The following is a 25195-nucleotide window of genomic DNA, read 5'->3' as shown; positions in this document are numbered from 1 at the left end:
ACATCAGAGTACTCAAAAGATACTTGATAATGCAATATGCGATGACACGTTTTAGTTGAATCAAATCTTGTTGAAAACCATACATTTTTCATTTATTGGTATTGGTGTCTTAGTATCGGAGCATTTTTTATACATCTGAGTAGGAGCAAAGACGTACACGCGAATCTAATTTGTTGACGAGGTGGGGGGGTGTTTGGTGGGTGGGGCCAGATGAACCTGGCAGCCTATAAATCACAGAGGGAAACCCTCACCCTCACTAAACAACTGTTGTGGGGATAGTCCTATACTGCGGGTAAAATGTTAGCGAAAAGAACTTTTCTTCCCATGACGACCAGTGTCGGGGACTTTGAGGGTTGCTAAGGTGTGAGCAGCTATTACTTGTGTGGAGGACAAATTTAACAACCATAAAGACAGGTTACAGCATGGGTTGTATTTTCACCCATCAAGACAGCACTTCATCACCAAGCCGCAGAATTACACTTGTAATTTAGTGTAGTGGGTTTGTGTGTGAAGCACAAATATCACCTATATGACCCAAATGCATGTACTGCCTTTCAAAGGCTAGCGGTAATCCATGCTAACACTGCAGCTCTGCTTACCTTTTCAGAAAGACACTCTAGAGATCCACCTATTTATATACAAGCCAATTTTCTTGAATGCATCCATATACTATATTGATATGTAGATTGAAAGAATGGCAAGTAATTTCTATAACGTGTCTTTCCAGCTCTTTACGTTCTCATTTGTATTTTTTAATGGTGATCAAATTTGTGTGTGTGTGTGTGTGTGTGTGTGTGTGTGTGTGTGTGTGTGTTGGCTTGGGATAAAATATTGCAGCTGCGCACGAGGCATCTATTACATTTATGTGACAAGAGCAGAAATGATGAGAGAACTGCATGAAACATTTCCTTTCCGACGCTCCTTCAGCTTGAATTAAACTCTCCAATTTAAAGCCTTGACCCGAGCGACTGCACTCGACTGATTTGATTCACACACACACCACACACGCATACACACAGTATATATGCACACACTATCGCTTAATCCTATTCACCTTCTGAGACGCGCCCCTTCCTAGACATAACATTGCACTTAAGTTCTAGAAAAAAACACGCCGTCGAGAGAGTCGCCGACGTCACGGCGGAGCCCTGCTGAGTTATTTGAATGTAAATACCGCAGCTGCATAAAAGGAGATACAGTTAAACACTGGAGAGGCCATCTTTTTTCCCTGCACTTTTCGTTACTGTGCGTAGTTAAAAAAAACAAAAAAACACAATAAATTTGGCTTCATATTTGCTCAATCTTCTGAAATGTTGAATGTGGCTAATTCACTCATATCTAGGTAGATACTATAGCCTTAATAGGCCGGCCGTTTAAAAGGGCCAATTATGGCTCTTCATCGCCCAAATAATCCATAATAATCTATAATAATATTTTTTTCCCTTTTTTTTTTTTAAATGAAGAAACCTCAAATTTTTTTTAAAAAATGCTGATAAACATTCAATGAAAAACTGGAATAAATGGGGATAAAAATCCCATAGAAGAAAAGGGGGAAAAAAATATATAATTTTTTTTTAATAATCAATGAACATTCAAATCTGCAGGTGCAGATATAGGCCTACAGGGGTCGACAAAAATAATCGGCCAATTGAATTTTTAAATTTGAATACAAAAAAAAAAAGAAACTCTTAATTTGTTGGAATTTAGATGTTTCTGGGGTTGGTGAAAGATTCTGGTTGGTAACCCGGTGAGTAGTAGTTGATGTCTGGTTGGTGCTGGATTTCACTTTTCTTTCTTTTCTTTGATCCTTCCTCGGGTCTCCTGACAACTTCACAACTCTAGCTGGATTCTGAAGTATTCGGTTTAGGTGAACGGTATGGGATTTCTAATAGGTTTTAGGTGAATTATCGAGCACACACTCACACGCATTCACATACTCACGCACATACAGAAAAAAAGAAAAAAAAAAAAGAGAGCAATGATGATGACATGTCAAATCAGTAAGATTACCGAATGAACAATACTGAACTCTGTCAGGAAGAAAAAAACAAACAAAACAAATTCAGCTTTTACAAGGATTAGTCCCACTTTAGATTGACGGTGGCATGTCAATTTTATAACATCTTTAATTTCACTGAATCATACTGAGCACATGCAACTATTGTTAGCCAAGTAGCAAACTTGCTCAGAGTACAAGTAAAAAAACAACAACAAATTGTCCAATTGTCTTGATTCAATCTTAAGAACATGCAGATTCCAAAAAGGAAAGCCTTAGCCGAGATTCACAGAGATGCTCAGCTGCTGTGTTTGTACTAGTTCGAGATACCAAGCTTAAAACTGGTCAGAGTTGGAAAATCAATCAGAGCTGTTGCACGAACAAATGTGAGTCAATTCTTGGTATGAGACTGCACTTCATTTTCTTATTAATGGATTGAAAAAAAGAGTCAAAACAGAGTTACAGTAAGTCAAAAGAATTCTCCCCGTGCGATTCCCTGCTGACCTTTTTCGTGGGTTTAATAAAAGGATTGTAATGCAACAGTTGTACGGAAAAAAAGCGAAATGCCAACAAATAAAAAGTGCTGGGAAAAAAAGCACATCACTTTCTATTTACAATGATGTCATCTGAACGAGAAATATTCCGTCAAAATTGTGACACTTGAAATCGCATCATGTGACCTGTGGTTTTATCTGTTTACATGTGGTGCATCTTTAACAGCACTCGGAATGCAATTAAATGATGACACAAACGTAGGCTTCTTCATCATGAGGACCTCCGGAAAAGTTCTTTTCGCCGGCGTACATTTAATGACTTCATTCCTCCGCTTCTCGACCAAGTTTTTAATGAAGAGCTTTCTCCTGCTGAGAGACAAACAACCCAGCGGTGTGGAGTTTGGAAAAAGAGGAAGGCTAGTTTTTTACCTTCCAATCATCAACTACAACAACTGCGGGGATACCATTGTTCTCATCCTTGTTTTGTCGAGGAGGAATCATTTCCACTGACCTTTTTTTGTCTGTCAGCAGGCTAGCTGAAAGAGTAATGGATGGGCAGTGAAGACTCTTTGTAAAGATTTTTGGCTTTGTGTGTGGGGAAATTAGATTCTGGATGTGGCGGAGGACACTTGAGAAAGTGTCTTTCACGTTTTTTAATTGCTTTTACCAAAAAACCCAAGCACTTGTTTTAATCAGGTACATGTATACAATGATAAAATGGGTCCGATTTTTAACAATGAGAAGAGTAAATATTAGGGCAAATAAAGTTAGCAGGATGGCAAAAACACAGAATTTAAGAATATCCTTTACTGTTTTTGTGAGGATTTGTGGTAAATCGTCCGGAATCTATTTTTACAATTTGTAGGTTATCACAATCCTTTAAACTACAGCTACAGTATTTTGGGTTTAGCATCACACGATTTGCTTGACTGGCTTAAAACAACATTCGCTAGCTTTGCTAACGTAAACAACATTTGCTAGCTTTGCTAACGTAAACAACATTTGCTAGCTTTGCTAACGTAAACAACATTAGCTACCTTTGCTCACGTAAACAACATTTGCTGGCTTTGCTAACGTAAACAACATTTGCTAGCTTTGCTAACGTAAACAACATTTGCTAGCTTTGCTTACGTAAACATTTGCTAGCTTTGCTAACGTAAACAACAATTAGCTACCTTTGCTAACGTAAACAACATTAGGTAGCTTTGCTAACGTAAACAACATTTGCTAGCTTTGCTAACGTAAACAACATTTGCTAGCTTTGCTAACGTAAACAACATTAGCTACCTTTGCTTACGTAAACATTTGCTAGCTTTGCTAACGTAAACAACAATTAGCTACCTTTGCTAACGTAAACAACATTAGGTAGCTTTGCTAACGTAAACAACATTTGCTAGCTTTGCTAACGTAAACAACATTTGCTAGCTTTGCTAACGTAAACATTTGCTAGCTTTGCTAACGTAAACAACATTTGCTAGCTTTGCTAACGTAAACAACAATTAGCTACCTTTGCTAACGTAAACAACATTAGGTAGCTTTGCTAACCTAAACAACATTCGCTAGCTTTGCTAACATAAACAACATTCGCTAGCTTTGCTAACGTAAACAACATTTGCTACCTTTGCTAACGTAAACAACATTAGCTACCTTTGCATGGTTCGCCCCTCAGTGGGGCTTAAATGCTGCATTCGAGGATGGTTGGAAGTCGGACTTTTCCGAGTTCAAACCAGGAAGTGTGTACGGGAAATTCCACTTGCGAAGTCTGAAAAAAAAAGTATCCCGACTTCACCAATGGACAAGGGACGTCACTCTACAATGGCGACCCCTTTGGAAACATAGACAGTGAATGGTAAAACAAAATTTACTTGAGTATAAAACTAGATAGCTTTCTTAATTCATAAATATTCGACATGACATAACACAACGTACGTGACAGTATGCCGCTATCTCCCTGCATGAAATTATGCGGTGAACTACTGAACTGTATGGAATGCTTATGAAATAAGATAAAAACAATAAATGAAACAAAATTGTGAGAAGACAAGTTTGCTGGAAAATGAAAATAAAATGGGAAAATGAGTTTTAAGGACCAAAATAAAAAACAATTTATCACTACCCGCCATTTTGGTTGTTTACTTTCGCCGGATAAATCCGACTTCCGACCATCCTCAAATGCAGCATAAGTCATTACCATTACGATGAAATATCGATGGAATTATTTGGTAAACAAAAACGTGTTATCAAACCAGAATGTTTTATAATTTGGATTCGTCAAAATAGGCACCTTTTTAGTCCAGATGACAGCTTTGCACATCATGTTATTTCTCAGTAAGTTTTATGACTTTTGTGGGCGATGCTTTGTGACATGGAATGACTTTCAGTGAACAGCTGTGCATTGTCAAGGTTGTCAACAGTTAATTGCTTGATATCTTGACCTCTTTATGTGTTTGAGACCATCAGTTGTGTACTGAAGAGATGCAGTCAATGGCCCTTTGAGTACTGATCTAACCCATACTATGGCAAAAATTTGGGATAGACTGATAATTGGCGGCGCCGATATTGGGCATTTTGACGAATATTGGTATTGACCTCTTTAAAAAAATCTGATGGCTGATAAAAGGTCAATCTAAAACCATTTAAACTCAGGGAACTATTTACATTTTCAGTTAACTTGAAAAAAGATGCTGCTGACTCTGGGAACCTTCTAAACCATTTGTTTTTGTTCGACATTAAAACAAAGTTTAAGATTTGGGGTATTTTTCAAATTTGGATGTAGAAATCTGTAGAGCTAGGATATTTACTTGTTTATTAAGTTTCCACTTTTTAAGACGTACTGATAAACTTTAACCCTGAAGAACCCTGAACATTTTGTTAGAAATTTAAAAGGATGTCTACTGTCTAAGATAACACATTTTTTTGTCAACATTTTGAGAAGTCTGAAAAATTGTTCAATAAACATGCTTAAAGACATTTCAACAAAAATAAGATTGGCATTTGTATTTTAAAGTTTTTTGATGGCAATATTTTTCCCTCTCCATTTTACTGAAAATGAATATCGGCTCCAAATATTGGTTATCGGCCCTGAAAAATACAGTATCGGTCTATCTCTAGCAAAACCTACTCTACTTTTCTGAAGTTGGTCCATTTTCCTATTGCTTTTCCATGTAAATACAGGAGATACTTATATTTATCATATTTTGTTAGGGCTAATGCAGTCAATGTCGCTTAGTTTTCAGTTTCTTGCCTGATTTCTATTAAAAAGCATGTGAGATTCTTTTCATTTGATTTGACTTCATAAGTTCATTTTACCTTTTTTTTTCCCCCTTAGGTGCCTGAGACCACCATCCAGGAGGTCCACGTCACCAAGATCCCAGACTGCAACGGTCACCAGCGGGATGACCGGTTGCCGGGACCCTGTGACGATGTTTTTATTCATCTGAATGGCCGCCGGCTGCCATTGGAGCATAAGCACATATCACATTGCCTTATATCGAAGATAACGCTTATCATCGTTGGCTGAGCGCGTCCAAGTTCGTCTGGGATCAATTGTGATCAAGGTTTGTTAGGTTCGCAGTCATGCAGGGAAGCATCAGGATTGCGCGGAATTATTTTGGAGCCGCCCGTCCTTTCCAGAGCCCTCATGACTAATGCTGAGATAGGCGTTTTTGGTGAACTGCGTGTTCTTTAGCATTCTTGCACATTGGGATATCGACCTCGAGGCCGTCGTGATGAGCGCATGATTGCAGCCGCGCCACGCCAACGGTGGCCCGCCGCTCGTCGTCCTCGGCCATGACCCGGCTGATGTTGGGCCGAACTCTGGAGCGCGTCTGCAAGGGTGTCCTGTTCCTCTGCCTGCTCCACTTTCTTATCATGATGATCCTCTACTTCGACGTCTGCTCGCAGCGCTTCGACCTCTTCAGCCGCTTTAACAACGGGCGCAACGGCTCCCGGAACAACGCCAGTGGACATCATTTTTACTTCTACAACATCTCCAGGTCCAGCGCCACAGTGGCTAGCTACGTGGCCGCGGGCGAGCAGATGGGGCCCACCGCGCAGCCCCACGCCAATCGGACCCCTGCGCCCAAGCCCCTGCCGCCATGTCCTGAAAACCCCCCTGGCTTGGGTAAGTCAACAGTTCTCTAAACTCTTAGCTAACAGTCATGTTTACAGTTTTTTAATTCAGCCTGGTCTGGACCGGCGGGACGAACGGGAAATTTCCCGGTTGGCCGCCAAGGGCACTGTTTATTTTGGCCCGTGGGTTCGTTTCACAATTAGCAAATGAGCTGCGAGCAGCTATAAACGGCCCTCGCAGCCTGGCCACTTTGGAGTACAGGTACATTCAGAGCCAAATTTCTTTGAAAATGGCAAAAAAATTGCCAGGTGTGATGTGTGTAAAGCTCAAAGAATTTTGGTCAATGTTAAGACCCTCAAAAATCAGCATTCGTTTTTATTTTTGGGCAATGAGTTGCCCTGATTGGCATTTTTTAAAGTACATATATACACATCATCGTTAGTTTTACTCATAGCACAATATTGCTTGTATTGTCCATAGAGGGCATCGAAAATAAATAAATAAATAAAAAGTACATATGTATTGATAGGTCTGATGCCACTGAACATTTTGAGTGGTGGAAAGTCAAAAAAAATATTCATAAATGACTTAGTTATCACACTTACAAAGAGTATCCAAATTTTGGACAAAAAAACGTATGTGTTGTAATTTTTTTTGTCGCGCTATATAATATAAATATAATAATAAAAATGGGACATTCAAAAATTCATAGCTCACTTCCTGTTCAGTGGTTGCTGCTCGGCTCTAATAATAATAATAATAATAATAATAATAATAATAATACAAACAGAAAAAAAAAAATAATACATTTATTTTGTATAGCGCTTTTCAAGGTACTCAAAGATGCTTCACAGAAAGTCCACAAAAGATCGAGGACAATAATAAAATCAGTACAAAACTAAACATTCATAATACTAAACATTAGACATTAAAAGCAACAGATGGGTTTTGAGTTATTTTCTAGAAGTGGAGAGGTCAGGTCAGGCACGGGTTGGGGCAGTGAGTTCCAGAGAGTGGGGGGCGGCAATGGAGAAGGCTCTGTCTCCCCACGTTCGGAGCTTGGTCCTATAGGGGAGGGACAAAAGATTAGAACCAGAGGAGAGGAGAGAGTGAGATGGAGTGTGGTGGTGGAGAAAGTTAGTGAGATATGGAGGGGCCAAATTATGGAGAGCTTTGAACGTAATTAAAAGAATTTTGAACTGGATGCGTTGAGGACATTTCGAGGGCAGCACGGTGGCTGACTGGTTAGCACGTCCGCCTCCCAGTGCAGAGGACGTGAGATCGAGTCCGGGCTTCGGCCTTCCTGGGTGGAGTTTGCATGTTCTCCCCGTGCTTGCGTGGGTTTTCACCGGGTACTCCGGTTTCCTCCCACATTCCAAAAACATGCATGGCAGGTTAATTGAACACTCCAAATTGTCCCTAGGTGTGAATGTGAGTGTGGTTGTTCGTCTCTGTGTGCCCTGCGATTGGCTGGCAACCAGTTCAGGGTGTACCCCGCCTACTGCCCGAAGCCAGCTGGGATAGGCTCCAGCACCCCCGCGACCCTAGTGAGGAAAAGCGGCCAAGAAAATGGATGGATGGATGGATGCGTTGAGGAATGGGGAGCCAGTGGAGGTTTTGAAGGACAGGGATGATGTGTTCACGGGAACGGGTGTGGGTGAGGAGGCGGGCAGTAGAGTTTTGGATGAATTGTAGCTTATTAAGGGTTTTGGATGGTATGCCATAAAGAATGCTATTGCAGTAGTCAATTCTGGATGTAATGAAAGCATGGATCAGGGTTTCAGCAGCAGAGAAAGTGAGTTAAGAGCAAAGTTGTGCTATATTTTTGAGATGGAAAAATGCAGTCCAGGTTATTTGCTTGATGTGAGGTTCAAACGAAAGAGCAGTGTCAAGGAGGATGCCAAGATTACGGATGAGTGGGTATGAAGTGAGGATATTGTCATTGAAATTAATGCAGAAACGTTGAGTGGATTTAGGGAATTTTTTTTGGACTAATGAGGATTGTCGGTTTTGTCGATGTTGAGTTTGAGAAAATTGTGTTTCATCCAGGTTTTTATATCAGTTAGACAGTGGGTGAGGGCGGTCATGGCAGCAATTTGACAATCGTTTACACAGACAACAATGCAGACATTCTTTAACACTAAAAGCTTCTCAACTATAAAAATGTTCCGGCCATTTGTCTTGGCCAATTTTTCTTGTGATGACGGCAACATTTCGTGTCTTGTGACTGCAGTCCACTCCAACTCACACAGTTCAAACAGAGGTCACATTGTTGAATAAATTCACAAGGTTGAATAAATGCTTTACAATTAATAAAAGACTAAATATGGGATAACTAATGTATACATTTATCTGAGAACTATTAAATTTTGTAAACCCTCCCTTGATAATAGTAATTCAAACACATACTAGCTCATACGTATATACACAAGTTAAAGTGCAGTTCTGTCACGGTTGTGTCACGGAGCGGCGTGGTGTCTGTCGAAGTGAGGCGTAGAGGACCCGAAATGCAGGGAGGCAGGAGAACCATGGCAGGAGTGCGGGTTAGACAGTTGTACAACTCAAAATCAAACTGACAACACAAACTCCGGGTGTGACCGTAACAAATGGCAATGATCCCACAAGGACTGATCACCACCCGGGAACTAAATACCTACACAAATTAGGTTGATTAGTCACACCTGAGGCCAGGCACAAGTGGCTGAGAGCCCGGATTGGTCAGCCTGCGGAAGGGCAGGAATCCACTCAGGACCAATCGGGACCCTCAACCAAAACCCGATCCTCCCAGACATGACAGTGCCCCCCCCTTAAGGGATGGATTCCAGACGTCCCAAAACAGGGCGGGCGGAGGGAGCGCGGAGGCGGGAACCTGGCACATCCCTCAGGACTAGTCCGGGGGACTTCCCGGACGCCAGACGAGGGGAGCCCGGCGGCGCCGATCTGGAGGGCGCCCCGGACGCCACACCGGAACAGGACGGCCGTGGGATGAACATCTCCTGTCCACCCCCATGGGCCTGACGCCGCCATGGAAGAGGCAAAGAGACCCCGCACGAGAGCGGCCGAACCCAGGAGGCCCGGGGCTGCAGTGGCGAGGACGCCCGGGGTCCTGAGGCTGCCGTGGAGGCTGCCGTGGAGGCGGCCGACGAGGCGCGAAGACTTGAGGCTGCCGTGGAGGCGGCCGACGAGGCGCGACGACTTGAGGCTGCCGTGGAGCCGGCACGGAGTCCTGGGGCTGCCGTGGAGCCGGCACGGAGTCCTGGGGCTGCCGTGGAGCCGGCACGGAGTCCTGGGGCTGCTGCGGCGCCGGCACGGAGTCCTGAGGCTCCGACAGCCGACGTGGCTCGGAGACCCGAGGCTCCGGCGGCAGACGTGGCTCGAAGACCCGGGGCTGCGGCGGCAGACGTGGCTCGAAGACCCGGGGCTGCGGCGGCAGACGTGGCTCGAAGACCTGGGGCTGCGGCGGCAGACGTGGCTCGAAGACCTGGGGCTGCGGCGGCAGACGTGGCTCGAAGACCTGGGGCTGCGGCGGCAGACGTGGCTCGAAGACCTGGGGCTGCGGCGGCAGACGTGGCACGGAGTCCTGGGGCTGCCGCGGAGCCGGCACGGGAACCTGACAGTACCCCCCCCTTAAGGGACGGATTCCAGACGTCCCTTTTAAAAAGTTCCAAAACAGGGCGGGCGGAGGCGGGAACCTGAGGCTGACGCGGAGCCGGCACTGGGACCGGGAGCTGCTGCGGAGCCGGCACAGGAACCCGGGGCTGACGCGGAGCCGGCACAGGAACCCGGGGCTGACGCGGAGCCGGCACAGGAACCCGGGGCTGACGCGGAGCCGGCACGGGAACCCGGGGCTGACGCGGAGCCGGTACTGGGACCTGGAGCTGACGCGGAGCTGGAACGGGAACATGGGGCTGACGCGGAGCCGGTACTGGGACCGGAAGCTGCTGTGGAGCTGATCCGGGATCCTGGGGCTGGCGTGGAGCTGGTACTGGGACCTGGAGCTGACGCGGAGCCGGTACTGGGACCGGAAGCTGCTGTGGAGCTGATCCGGAATCCTGAGGCTGACGCGGAGCCGGCACTGGGACCTGGGGCTGACGCAGAGCTGGTACTGGGACCTGGAGCTGACGCGGAGCCGGTACTGGGACCTGGAGCTGACGCGGAGCCGGTACTGGGACCTGGAGCTGCTGTGGAGCTGATCCGGAATCCTGGGGCTGACGCGGAGCCGGTACTGGGACTGGGAGCTGACGCGGAGCCGGCACAGGAACCTGAGGCTGACGCGGAGCCGGTACTGGAACCGGGAGCTGCTGTGGAGCTGAACCGGAATCCTGGGGCTGACGCGGCTCAGGCGATGATGCCAGGGGCTGCAGCGGCACAGGCGAGGATGCCAGGGGCTGCAGCGGCACAGGCGAGGATGCCAGGGGCTGCCGCCGCACGACGCGCGCCGCCGGAACGGGAACCGGTGACGGCCGCAGGACGCGCGCCGCCGGAACAGGAAGCGGGCGCTGCACAGGGGCCGCCAGGACTGGCAGCGGGCGCTCAACTAGCGCCGCTGGAAACACCGGCCACGTGCACTCCGCGAGCGCCGCCAGATCATCGGCATCGGGCGCTGCCATCAGCGCCGCCGGAAACACTGGCAACGTGCGCTCCGCGAGCGCCGCCAGAACGTCGGCTTCGGGCGCTGCCATCAGCGCCGCCGGAAACACTGGCAACGTGCGCTCCGCGAGCGCTGCCAGAACATCGGCTTCGGGCGCTGCCATCAGCGCCGCCGGAAACACTGGCAACGTGCGCTCCGCGAGCGCCGCCAGAACATCGGCTTCGGGCGCTGCCATCAGCGCCGCCGGAAACACTGGCAACGTGCACTCCGCCGAAAACTGCATCGGTACCTGCCTCTTGGTCCGCTGGGTCCGTCTTGGTGGGATCATTCTGTCACGGTTGTGTCACGGAGCGGCGTGGTGTCTGTCGAAGTGAGGCGTAGAGGACCCGAAATGCAGGGAGGCAGGAGAACCATGGCAGGAGTGCGGGTTAGACAGTTGTACTTTATTTGTACAACTCAAAATCAAACTGACAACACAAACTCCGGGTGTGACCGTAACAAATGGCAATGATCCCACAAGGACTGATCACCACCCGGGAACTAAATACCCACACAAATTAGGTTGATTAGTCACACCTGAGGCCAGGCACAAGTGGCTGAGAGCCCGGATTGGTCAGCCTGCGGAAGGGCAGGAATCCACTCAGGACCAATCGGGACCCTCAACCAAAACCCGATCCTCCCAGACATGACAAGTTCACTATTATGAGCTCTTAAAAAAATTGAAGATTTGTCCTGTACCTTGCCTTATCATTTCCTTATTTAGGTTTTATGTTTTATATCTAGGGCAGTGATTCTTAACCATTGGGGTTGGGCCGCGAGCGCCATCTAGTGGGCCGCAGAGTAATTTGTTTTGTAACTGTGGGCTGCAACAGCCGCAGGCAGTTTTCAATTGAGGCTTTGAACACATGTACTGTAGCAGGGTATTTTTAAAACCGAATACCCCCCCCCCCCCATGTAGAAAAAAATAATCTGTCCACACTGCCTCTAACCTTGCCAGCAAGCTGAATTTTTGCGGTATTTCTTCACAAATACTAGAGAATCCATCTTGTACTGATCCAGCGGATCCATTCGCAACCGACCTTTTTTGGGTCGGACTAATCAGACGTTGTTTAGGGCGGGACATGCAGCTGTGACGAAACCAGGAAGTGCCGAAGCCGGGGATAACAAACAAACCTAACAGACGAATGGACGCTGCAATTAATTCTGTTCTCGCAGATTTACTCACCGTTTCCTTGTTGAATGTTGAACAGCGAAAGGCGCTTAGTGCATTTTCATCTGGTACAGATGTTTGTGTTTTTTTTTTTTTCTTTCCTAAAGACGAGACCGAAGATGACATTTTCATCCGTTGGCGTGATTAGTCAAAACAAACGTGCACAAGATGCGGCATCGTCCAATCAGCTTAAAGTATTGTACAGAATGTCCCGCCTTTCCTGAGCAAATCAGTCCCAAATTGATAATGTGAAGAACTCCCTTGAGTGAATCACAATTATCAATCTGTTAACACTGCCTCGTTTGTTAAAAAAACAAAAAAAAAACACGCATAACCATAAACGCACACAAAAATGGAGAAGCTGATTTCGGAATTCTTTGCTTGTTGAGCATCTTATTGGGTGTCAGTGTTTACACATAGATAAATGCCATTAATCATGTTATTTGGTAATGATTATATAAACCTTAACTAGATTTAATTTCGTTATTAACAAACAATATTAAGTCAACATAAATCCTAATTTTTGAATGGGCCCCGGGCCACTTTTTACAGTAAAAAGGCCCCAAGGTAATAAAAGGTTAAGAACCCCCTGTTCTAGGGCATACGAAAGTTTCTAAAAAAATGTATAAAATGTAAATGGTTGAATGTTATGTTTGTTCAAACCACTATGAGCCACTTCCTGTTTAATTTCGGGCATGGGTCGTTTGTCCTGTTATGATATGATATGAAATGTCCAACTAATGTCAAGCAAATCTTTTGTAACTTTCCAGGCTTCTCAGGGAAATTTGTGAAGTCCTGTTTCGAACCCGTAAATTACACACTGTACTTTTACCAGGACATGTAAATATTCAGGCAGGGATTTATTACTTATATTTACTACGCTTGTGAAGAGTTGATTAGAGTTACGAAGAGGCAAGACGAAAACTTGATTTCTTCTCTCTCTTAAGGTGCCAGTGTTCGTTTATTTTTATTTTTTATATATATACATTTTGGAACGATATAAACCCCTCCAGTATTTTACCAATTATCAGCAGAGCAAGTGTAGTTTTCTGGCCGTCCCGCAACATAAAATGGATTTAATATCAAGCATAGCGCTGCTTCGTTCCCACAGCGAGACCTCACAGCAGCGTAGACGCTTGCCAAAAACATTGTTTTCATTGATGATAGCAGCCCGAAGCTCACGTGGAATAAAAAAATGTTTGATTTTGATTACTGCAGATTTAGCTGGTTTTCTTTCATTTTCGACTTTGGCCTCAAAAGAAGACAGCGGTGTGTTTTCCGCCAGGAGCCCGCAGAAGGTTCTTTTTTTTTTGTAAGCGCCGTGCATCAGACAAGCAGCGGGGGGGCGTGAAAGGCGTCGCTTACCTCGCCAGACATCACCTGCTGCTCTTTTCTTTCGCCGCCACTTCCCCGCCGCGTCTCTCCCGACACGCCCGCATCCGGCGAGCGTGTTCGGACGCCCCGCCGCGTGTTGATGCAGACGTTTGCAGTAGACATGCGACTCTTTCAAGGTTCAATCCTTTGATTGCGATGCTCTGTAATCAGGATACTTTTGCTGTTGCAAAGCCTCAGTGTACAACTGGTTACACTTCTCTGGTTTGTCAAGACAAGAATCATTTTTGATGGCCTGGAATGGTCCGGCGCTTTGGGATTCTCACAAAATCCCTTATGGCTACCATGGCCGATAAATGGCAATTTGGAGTTTGGATTAGCTAGCTAATTTTGGGCTGCTAGTTGATCGTTTAAAACCCTGGAGAACCAAAGAACCCTTTTCTTCTTTGGAAAATTATGAATTATACATTAAATGACTGCTATAACTTCACTGAACACCAAAATATATGTTTTTTCAATTTTAACCCTTTATTCCCTAATTTAGGATTAGGGCGAAATTTGACCCTTTTGGGATTTAGGGGTATCATTTCGAAAAATCAGAATAACAAAAACTGTCAGTAAACTATTTAGAATTTAAGAAAATAATCAATCAAATACACAGCTACATTGAACAATACATATATATTTTTTACTGGATTTTGTACAAACACACTTTGGCCAATGGAAACAAGAAGACAGGGACAAAATCACTGCTGAAAAAAATAAAATAAAGGTCTTTGTTATTTGAGTAGCAGAATTTATAGGGGCCAAATTTGACCCCGTGGGTTCTCCATGGTTAAAAAAAATATGCAGTAGATATGATGTTTTGTTTTGTCGCCATAAGTATATGGAAGGCAAGTTGGGCCTGGTTCAGGTTCGCTGGATGATGATGATCAAGGCAAAGCACGATAATGACAATAGCACATTTCCGCTAGCTATTTGGCAAGCTGTTTCATTCAATAGGATCAGACAAAGAACAGAAACAACACAAAAAACTGCATATGGTGTTGATATCTTGTAGACGAGCATAAAGATGGCCAAAAATGGGAGGCTTTCATCAAAATAATGCGCCACTAACCTCAAGTCACAAGCAGCTAGCTACCTAGCTCAACAGCTAACTGCTAGCGGTAGCGTTCAAGTACTTTTGGAACTACGGTATAATAGCTAATCAAATAAATTGTTGTGCCTGAGCTGTGATATGTACAGTACAAAAGCACTCTTGTGTGATATGTGAATAAAAATCTATTAAATTATAACAGCAAAATATTCTAAAGTATTATCAAATGAAATACATTTACTATACTATACCATATTTAGCACGTTTAAAAGACAGACTGGACACCAAACATAAAACATAAAAAAAAGAGGAAACAAAGCGTATTAAGTAGCAACATATTAAAATAAAAACTGGGGAATATATAGATAATAAATGTTTGTTCTCATTAAATTTGTTTTAGTTAATTTGATCATTTATACATTTAAATTTTACTTTTATTGTTTTTTAAATTTTACTTTTACTTATACTATTAAACTATTACTATATTATATAAAATATGTAAAAAATTATTCTAAATGAATTACTTTTTTTTTTTTACTTTTCAGATTTTTTTTTAATGCAATCAATACTGTATTAATTTGATTTTTTTTATCCACACAATCACTATCTAGTCTTTACATTGTGTCAAACATTCAGGGATTCTTCTCTTATATCACACACACACACACGCACACACACGCGCACACACATTTAGAGCTGTTGCTATTAATTATTTTGGTATTCTTTGGTGGAATAAGTGTAATAAATACCGGTAACCTCCACATTTACGCGGCACCTTTCAAGGTTTCCAGTGTATTAAATAGATTGAAAGAATGAATCGGTTATAATTAAAACACAATCGTAGCCAATTAAAACCAACAAAAAACATGACCTCATTTCAGAACTTCCAGCAGTAGTTCCATAATCAACATCTGTATATATAAATAATAGTAAATGTATTGTTGTTGCATTACACTGAAAATCCAGTAACTGCTGCACTTTGCTTTCTTGCCTCAAGTGCACGTGTTGATGAACCCTCAACTAATTGCTCTTCTCATTTGATCGCGCACTTCTGAGAAGGATGAAGCCTTCAGCCGAAGAGGTCTCGGTACTCTCAAACTGTTTTGGGCTGCCAGGGACTCTCAATGTTTTTGGTATTCATGGCAGGCCCAGGTGTGCTCTTGTAGCTCATCTCGGTCTTTTGAGACGGAGAGAGAGCGGGGTTGCTTTTTTTAGAAGGATGGTGGGAAAGTCAGAGACGACGGGATCGAAAAGGAAGGAAGTGCAGGTGGAGAGGTGAGGGGGTGGACTGGTCGGGACTCGGACGGGCATACGCACGCACACACACACTACATAATGGGTGGATGCGAGCCACTCATAGAAGCAGCACCTGTCAGCTGGTGATCTCCTGCAGCCAAGTGTGTGTGTTTCTGCATGTGTGTGTGTGCGGTGTGTCCCTCTGATTCCCAAGCAGCCAAGCCCATGCGTGTAAGCCAGAGCCTAAATGAACTAGGAGAAAAATAACTGCCAACTGAATAATAAATACCACATTTTGGGGGGTTTGTTTGCCGAACTACAGATAGGGGTTTTTGGAAGTAATTTATGACTAAATAATACACAATATGACAGGTATTAAATGCATGGAGGTGCACACAACATTATGGAGCAACCATATGTCAGAGTATAGCGGGCTATGCTACACGAATTGCCGTTCAAAGTGAGATCATCTCTAATTTTGTGAAGTCAACCCCAAAACAATTTTTTTGACAATAATATGTTCTATGCAGCCCCACTAGTCTAAATATGGTGTTCTGGTTAATAAATACTGTGTTTGTGGAATATGAGTTATGAAGCAAAACCCAACTGTTTTTATCCATCTCAGGTGGGACGGCCATTTTGCCAGTTGCTGTCGACTGAAGATGACATCATTGTTGCTCAGGTCTCAGGCAACGACCAATCATAGCACAGATTCAGAAAACAGGTGAGCTATGATTGGTCGTTGCCTGAGCCCTAAACAACTGTGATGTCATCTTCAGTGGACAGCAAGTTGCAAAATGGCCGCCCACTGAGATGGATAAAAACGGCTGGATTTTGTTTCATAACTCATATTCCACAAATGTTATATTAATCAGAATGTCATGTTTAGACTAGTGAGGTCACATATAACGAAACCAGGAAGTGCCGAAGCCGGGGGAAACAAACAAACCTAACAGACGAATGGACGCTGCAATTAATCATTACAGGTATTAAATGCATGGAGGTGCACACAACATTATGGAGCAACCATATGTCAGAGTATAGCGGGCTATGCTACACGAATTGTCGTTCAAAGGCCGGCTGCTGCCACAACAAGTGAGATCATCTCTAATTTTGTGAAGTCAACCCCAAAACAATTTTTTGGACAATAATATGTTCTATGCAGCCCCACTGGTCTAAATATGGTGTTCTGGTTAATACTGTGTTTGTGGAATATGAGTTATGAAGCAAAACACAACTCTCAGGGGACGGCCATTTTGCCAGTTGCTGTCGACTGAAGATGACATCATTGTTGCTCAGGTCTCAGGCAACGACCAATCATAGCACAGATTCAGAAAACAGGTGAGCTATGATTGGTCGTTGCCTGAGCCATAAGCAACTGTGATGTCATCTTCAGTGGACAGCAAGTTGCAAAATGGCCGCCCCCTGAGATGGATAAAAACGGCTGGATTTTGTTTCATAACTCATATTCCACAAATGTTATATTAATCAGAATGTCATGTTTAGACTAGTGAGGTCACATATAACATATTATTGTCAAAAAATGTTGCAGGTTGACTTCCACTTTCAAATTCATCCAGGAGACTGTTTGTTTTCATGTCTTTGTTGATGCTGCTCTTTTGGTTAGCAAACCGACTCAGCAGTTACCACTTAAAAGGAGACTTTGTTACAATTTAAAATGGATCCCAGGGTCGTAAAAAAAGAAGAAAAGCTTTTTAGTTTGTGTGTGAACTGAGGTGATTACATTTCATCTTTTTGTTTCTTTCCTAGTGTGAAAAGGGACTGTTAGAGAGAGGCACTTATTATTTTTTTAAATCTGTAAATGGAAGATGTCTGTTAGAGCGTTTTTAAGGAAGTATATAGTTCGTTTTTATTATTCTATGGACCTTCTTTGAGTCTGAAATAAATAAATATTGATTGATTGATTACAGTAATTAAGTTGGTTGACTAATATATTTACATGCCTCAGTAGGTGGTGCTGTTTTGGCTAGCAATAGAAATAAATATGCATTCTTTAATTTAGACTTTTTTTTTTCCCCCTACAATTTGAAAGAGTTCCCAGATGTCTAAACAGAAAAGAAAGCCGCCAAACTAACGGATTAATAGCATGATTTTTACTAGTGGAGGAAGCACTTCGTCACCAATCTGCCAAATTAACTCGTCAATTAATTTTAGAAATGTTTGATAGCACTTTATTCAGTACAAGTACTCACCTCTTGAGTGGTCACCCAGTACTGATATCACTAGTACTTTTGATACATAAAATTTCCCAAATAAAACCTGTAAAAAATAACCTATAAAGCAGGTAAGTTAATATTTAAGTGCGCGCCACATCATACATTATGGTACAGTATTGTACTGCAGTGGCCCTCTCTGCCACAACGCCGCCGAGCAGCACCGCGCCATTTTTGCGCATTTCAACTGCCTCTCTGTCCGGCGATGAACGGCACAGGAGTCACGGCGCACGCACTCGATATTGCCATTTCAGAGGCTCTACTGGAGGATATTCATGAAAAGCAGTCCTCAGTCGTCTTCTTTATCGGCGTAGTAGCAAAACGTACAATATCTCTTCAGCTTCGAAATCAATTCAATCTGACTCGGCGGTTGCCATCTTGACTCGTCATCACAAATCATGTGCACTTCAGGGACAGTCGGAAAACATAGTTTCCTCAGACCGTTACACCCAATACGTAATGCTTACGTTCTTAATGCACTTAAGCCTCACATAAACTCAACTCAATAATTCCTCCACCATCTATGTACAGTTAAGCATATTTATTTTGTTTGTAATGTACTGTGAGGAAAAATGGTTCCGATAATAGATGATAAAACGATCTATGATGTAATTTAATGCATTTTTTAAATTTGATTTATGTACTGTATAGAAAGTGTATATATAAGGTGCATAATTGAATTGTTTGTTTTTACATGTTTTTATTATTATATTTAAAAATATAATTTGATCATATTTAATTTCGAAACAAAATTTAATGTGATTCGACTTACAAACAACCTCGACGCGGGTAGCACACATGGAGGAGGGGAAAGATGGAAAAGTGGGCACAAACGGATTGACATGGGGAGGGCAAAGCGACAACACAAACACACAAGACACTACACCTCATGACAAACAAAATGGAGTCCCAACTGTCAAAGTGACACCCGAGCGAATACTGACTACACAAATAGGGAAACTACAGTTATGGCGAACACTAATGAGTCATGGATGATGAGCGGAGAGACGAATCATGGCGAACGGCGCACTACACGAAAGACAGCGGACTAAACACAAAACAAACGAAAGCGGCGTAGGGACTGCGTGCTGGAACAACAAAAGCAGGCAACACAGGAGGACACGCAAACAGCCACCCAGCTCCCCGACTGAAGGCAACAAAAGGCTTTTATTGAGCTGGCACACCTGAAGCCAATGGGGTCAATTAGTGCTCCTCGATTGCACCGATTGGTGGCCTGAGCCGGGGACGAGGACCACCAATCAAGGAGGAGCAACAACACACGCACACAATCCTCAACTCAACAAAAACAAACGGCCACGAAACAATGTGGGCCGTAACACTTGCAAGTGGCAGATTTCAGATTCGCTGTCGAGTGATGCTGAAAACTTTTGAGTGGGGTTCAATATTATGTAAATTACATTCACTGTTTCTTTGTGATGCATCAGAAATTCAGCATTTTGGGAAATCAGCAGATCGCAAAAGATTTACTTGGTTTTGAAACGTCTTACTTGATGAGAGGAGGAGGCACTCTAGAGGCCCAACTATTTATAGACAAGCAATTAAAACGTTTTCAAATGTCCCTTTTTATGTACATGCATCTATGAACAGTTTTTTTTTTTTGGTATCATCAGTCTAAATTATACACAGACACAAACGTCAAACCTAATAAGTTAAACTGTCTCCTTTTTTGACAGAACAGCATAATCTCGAGCCTCCTTATCAAAACAACACATTCAATTTGATGCTGTCGTTATCAAAACGCAGCTTTTTATTGTAATGTTACAAATGCTTTTATCACAAAATGCCAGAATAAAGATGAGATTCTAGTTAAGACTGACTATCGCTTCCCTGTAGCCTTTCCTCTCCCAGCATGCCTCTGTGCAGCGAGCGCTGCTGTGCTTTAAAAGCTGCCCGACTAGGCTTCCTCCATTGCGCAGCCCCTCCTGTCGTGCTGCCTTATATCCCGCTGTCACCCAGCCAATTAACTTTTTAAATTGGTGGCTAAAAAAATAAAATAAAAAATAGCCCGTAGCCACTGTTTCATCGTTAAGAGGTGCCAACCTTTGTCGTGTCGGCTCGTGGCGCTGCCCGCCGAGGTTTTGCTTTTATACAAAACACCCACGCACTGTCTACTCTGCTTGCTGGTTAAATAAGAACGTCTACGAGGGTTAAAGCCCTCGCAATAGTGTTAAAGGCTGCCATTGTGCTTTAGAAATGGCACAGGTTCGATTAGCGCGGCAATGGATGTGTGGAATGGTGGCCCATTCCAAATCAAGGATGGTTAGCTGCTAATGCTAGATAGCTAGAAAACACAAACATTCAAAAGTTAACCATCATCAAACATGACCACGTAAGCACTTTGTGCAAGACTTAAGCAATCTTTAGAACTCATCATAATCTTTAGTTTGTGTTTTATCTTTTTGGCTTTAACACTTATTGATGCCAAGTGCTCATGTTAGCTGCTAACGCTATATTCTAGCCAACTAGCCATCTGTTCACAGCTAGCTGCTTCGCACATACCATCGTGTTGGTCATTAGAGCCTCTAACCAAAGCCATAACACTGTGTTTAGGTTGTTTTTTTGGCTTTTATATTCAAATCCTGGCTGCTAACTGCTCATGTTAGCTGCTAACGACAGTAAACCAGCAGCTCATGCCTATGTCATCCCGTTTTTGTCAAAGATTTTAAGCGATCAGAGGCTAGACCAATGCATATTTGGAAGTATCTTGCTGGATCATGAAAGCAACAAATGTGCCTCAGTCAAAGAAAAGGCACTTTAGTGAGCTAGCTAGCTGGCTTGTTAGCTTAGTTTCTAGTTAGATGTGTACATGTCATCACATTTTATCAAAGGTAATCAGTTGTTAAGGGCTAGAAACTGTGTTAAATGACTGAAGTTTAGGCCGGTAACTGCTTAAGTTAGCTGCTAATGCTAGATAGCTAGAAAACACAAACATTCAAAAGTTAACCATCATCAAACATGACCACGTAAGCACTTTGTGCAAGACTTAAGCAATCTTTAGAACTCATCATAATCTTTAGTTTGTGTTTTATCTTTTTGGCTTTAACACTTATTGATGCCAAGTGCTCATGTTAGCTGCTAACGCTATATTCTAGCCAACTAGCCATCTGTTCACAGCTAGCTGCTTCGCACATACCATCGTGTTGGTCATTAGAGCCTCTAACCAAAGCCATAACACTGTGTTTAGGTTGTTTTTTTGGCTTTTATATTCAAATCCTGGCTGCTAACTGCTCATGTTAGCTGCTAACAACAGTAAACCAGCAGCTCATGCATATGTCATCCCGTTTTTGTCAAAGGTTTTAAACGATCAGAGACTAGACCAATGCATATTTGGAAGTATCTTGCTGGATCATGAAAGCAACAAATGTGCCTCAGTCAAAGAAAAGGCACTTTAGTGAGCTAGCTAGCTGGCTTGTTAGCTTAGTTTCTAGTTAGATGTGTACATGTCATCACATTTTATCAAAGGTAATCAGTTGTTAAGGGCTAGAAACTGTGTTAAATGACTGAAGTTTAGGCCGGTAACTGCTTAAGTTAGCTGCTAATGCTAGATAGCTAGAAAACACAAACATTCAAAAGTTAACCATCATCAAACATGACCACGTAAGCACTTTGTGCAAGACTTAAGCAATCTTTAGAACTCATCATAATCTTTAGTTTGTGTTTTATCTTTTTGGCTTTAACACTTATTGATGCCAAGTGCTCATGTTAGCTGCTAACGCTATATTCTAGCCAACTAGCCATCTGTTCACAGCTAGCTGCTTCGCACATACCATCGTGTTGGTCATTAGAGCCTCTAACCAAAGCCATAACACTGTGTTTAGGTTGTTTTTTTGGCTTTCATATTCAAATCCTGGCTGCTAACTGCTCATGTTAGCTGCTAACGGCAGCTGCTAGTAAACCAGCAGCTCATGCATATGTCATCCCGTTTTTGTCAAAGGCTTTAAGCGATCAGAGGCTAGACCAATGCATATTTGGAAGTATCTTGCTGGATCATGAAAGCAACAAATGTGCCTTAGTCAAAGAAAAGGCACTTTAGTGAGCTAGCTAGCTGGCTTGCTAGCTTAGTATCTCGTTAGATGTGTACATGTCATCACATTTTATCAAAGGTAGTCAGTTGTTAAGGGCTAGAAAATGTGTTAAATGACTGAAGTTTAGGCCGGTAACTGCTTAAGTTAGCTGCTAATGCTAGCTAGCTAGAAAACACAAAAAATCAAAAGTTAACCATCATCAAACATGACACGTAAGCATTTTGTGCAAGACTTAAGCAATCTTTAGAACTCATTATAATCTTTACTTTGTGTTTTATCTTTTTGTCTTTAACACTTATTGATGCTAAGCGCTCATGTTAGCTGCTAACGCTACATTCTAGCCAACTAGCCATCTGCTCAAACGCCTTATATCATGTTGTCTTGTCATCAATTGTAGCTTTTGAGTGATTAAACACAGCATTGAAAAGTCTGTTGCGACTTATGTTAGGTCTAGCTAACTCTAGTTGCAAATAAGTATCAAATCAAACAAAAACACTGTGGTTAACATCAGCAAAATGCATCATGCTCCAGCAAATATGCTAGGTACTTAAAAGTCACACAAACGAGAACTGTAGAGCTCCTTTCAAGCAGCCTCAAAACATTAAAAGGGCCATATCATGCAATATCAACTATTTTGAGCTTTTATGTTAAAATGCTGATTCCTCACCAGAAACATCCCTAAAGTGGTATTTTCCTCCATTCCTGCTTTCAAGCATCAGCATTGCCCAAACCAATAAAACGATTTAGTCCTCAATCTTCAGCTGAGTAGCCCTGAGTGCGGTTCGAGGTGTGCCTCAACGTCGGGTGGACTTAAACGTTTGACTCCACTCACACGGAAATGGTTTAAACAATTGTTTTTCCAACAAAATTGGCAGATTTAATGATGCGCCGTCTTATGACGTGAAGTTATTTTTTTTTAACACATTATGGAGCATCGAAAATTACAAACACTCAAGCCTCAGTCAGCGCGGAAGTGCAGTACTACATGTCCCCAGCAGTTGAGGTTAGTATTTAGGTTTCGATCCGTTTTTAATTTTCAGTGTTCAAAACATACTGTAATCGTTATGTGGTAGGGTTGTGGTTATGGTTATGGTTAGGTTTAACAACAAATAAAGAAAGAAGGCGCTTCAAGGTCGAAAATCCGTGTGGGCGGAGTCAAACTTTTAGGTCCACCCAACGTTGAGGCACGCCTTGAATTGCGCTCTGCATCCAGGGCTTACTCAGCATCTTACTTATTGTTTTGGGGCCAATGCACAACAGGCGGCTTTAAGAGGCGGGGTTTAAAGGGATACTTGACTCATTGGGCCATTTTCAGCAATAAAAAGTTAATATCCAATATAAATGTCCAGAATAAATTTGATAACTTCATTATTTTTCACACCAATCATGTCTCACCTGTTTTCTGGGTGTGGTCAGCAAAAAGAGCCATGATTGGTCGTTACTTACTTCCTCAGCACAGGTGATGTCATCTTCAGTTGACAGCAAGTGGAAAAAATTGTTTTTAAATGTATTAATTGTACATGAAAATTAATGTTATCAAATTTATTCTGGACAAAATATTACCAATTTACTGCTGAAAATAGCTCAATGAGTCAAGTATCCCTTTAAGCCAGACATTATACATTCGAGTTCGAAAAATAGCCACCAAAATATTTAAAAAGAAATTACATAGCCATTGTGCCAAAAGTACATAATCATATATACAGTATATGCCAGTTGACAATTCCGAGCCTACGTCACAAGTCAAAATGACGGTCTTACTCAGTAAAATGACGCTCTCCGCTCATTGAAAAGCTTTGGACTTTTGATTGTTGTCATTTGATTTGTGAAGATTATTTTGATTTCAAAATGTTGTTTGAATCTGGTTTGTGTGCCAGTCACAGGCAAAAGCAATAAAATATGTCATTTCTTTTCACTGTATAAAAAAACAAAAAACATTTGAATTGGGTTGTATTGCTGAAATATCAGAATGCCCGAATGTTCGGAATTGTCGATAACCTTATAGTTAACTCTGGAAAGCTTAGAATAGCATAATATGTGGCCCCTTTTGGCTTGGTTTGTTTTGCATTTTATATGGCTTTTTTTGGCGAAACTTGTTGACAAGTCCAGGCAGTTGTATCAACTGCTAACACAAACCCGCTAGCTAGCTAGCCCATCAACTAGCATGCTGTTTTACCTGCCACAAATTGTTCTCAAAAGTAGACCGCTTTCTTGATTTGTATTAGTTGTTTTTCGTTTAACTTGAAATGTATTCATTCAAATGTTTATCTTTCAACTTATTTTGACACGTTTTGTACGCTTCTGCAATTGGTAAAATGTTGCTTTAAAACCTGTTTGTACAGTTACTCTGTTAGCTTCTAACGTTAGATGCTAGCTTAGCTAAGTAGTTGATCTACGAAAAGCAGCTGATTTACGATAAATGTCATCATGTTATCAGAGGTAGTGTTTCATATTATCCATCCATCCACTAATTGGTTAACTGATTGATTTGGGATGAATAAGAACAGAAATTAACTCCAGATTCTGTTACAAATGATTCCTAGTCCAGTGGAACTTTCCACACGCTACGGTATATCTTTGTGCTCATTAAGAAATAGCATTAGCTACTTTTAACCTCTCAATCAAGCCATTTAAGCCCCACATTGAGAAAGCAACCCTTCGGTTTAGGAGGTAAAAAGGCCTCCTCTTTACACAATAATGGCTGCCATAAATTTTCTTGAAAACGGCCGTCTCCTTGATGGTGCGGCGTGCTTAATTTTCCACCCGAAGGAGAGTTAGCATGAATTATTTCTTTTCTTTCTATTTCTGTTGCAAACGTCCTCGCTTTGCTCAGCGCTAATAAAAATGTTGTGCGCTAGCAGTTTCCTCACAAATTACGTTACGTAATA

General features: G+C 42.5%; 1 protein-coding gene and 1 long non-coding RNA gene across 3 annotated transcripts in view; one reads left to right on the top strand and one right to left on the bottom strand.

Moving 5' to 3' along the window:
* Positions 1-25195, top strand: part of b4galt2 (UDP-Gal:betaGlcNAc beta 1,4- galactosyltransferase, polypeptide 2) — a 124604-nt gene that overhangs the window by 20711 nt on the left and 78698 nt on the right. For both annotated transcript variants that reach the window (XM_077557841.1, XM_077557842.1), the window contains exon 2: positions 5819-6613. In XM_077557841.1, coding sequence (XP_077413967.1) covers positions 6280-6613 — 334 coding nt within the window. In that variant the 5' untranslated portion in view covers positions 5819-6279. The remainder of the gene's footprint in view (positions 1-5818; positions 6614-25195) is intronic.
* LOC144043835 (uncharacterized) lies at positions 6909-23240 on the bottom strand. The gene is made up of 2 exons (XR_013291169.1): positions 22975-23240; positions 6909-7627 (listed from the first exon to the last, which is right to left on the bottom strand). It is a non-coding gene; the product is annotated as an uncharacterized LOC144043835 (long non-coding RNA).

This window comes from Vanacampus margaritifer, chromosome 2, assembly GCF_051991255.1.
Source record: "Vanacampus margaritifer isolate UIUO_Vmar chromosome 2, RoL_Vmar_1.0, whole genome shotgun sequence".
Lineage (NCBI taxonomy): Eukaryota > Metazoa > Chordata > Actinopteri > Syngnathiformes > Syngnathidae > Vanacampus > Vanacampus margaritifer.
The sequence above is the reverse complement of the archived record's forward strand: the minus strand, read 5'-3'. Positions and strand labels throughout refer to the sequence as shown.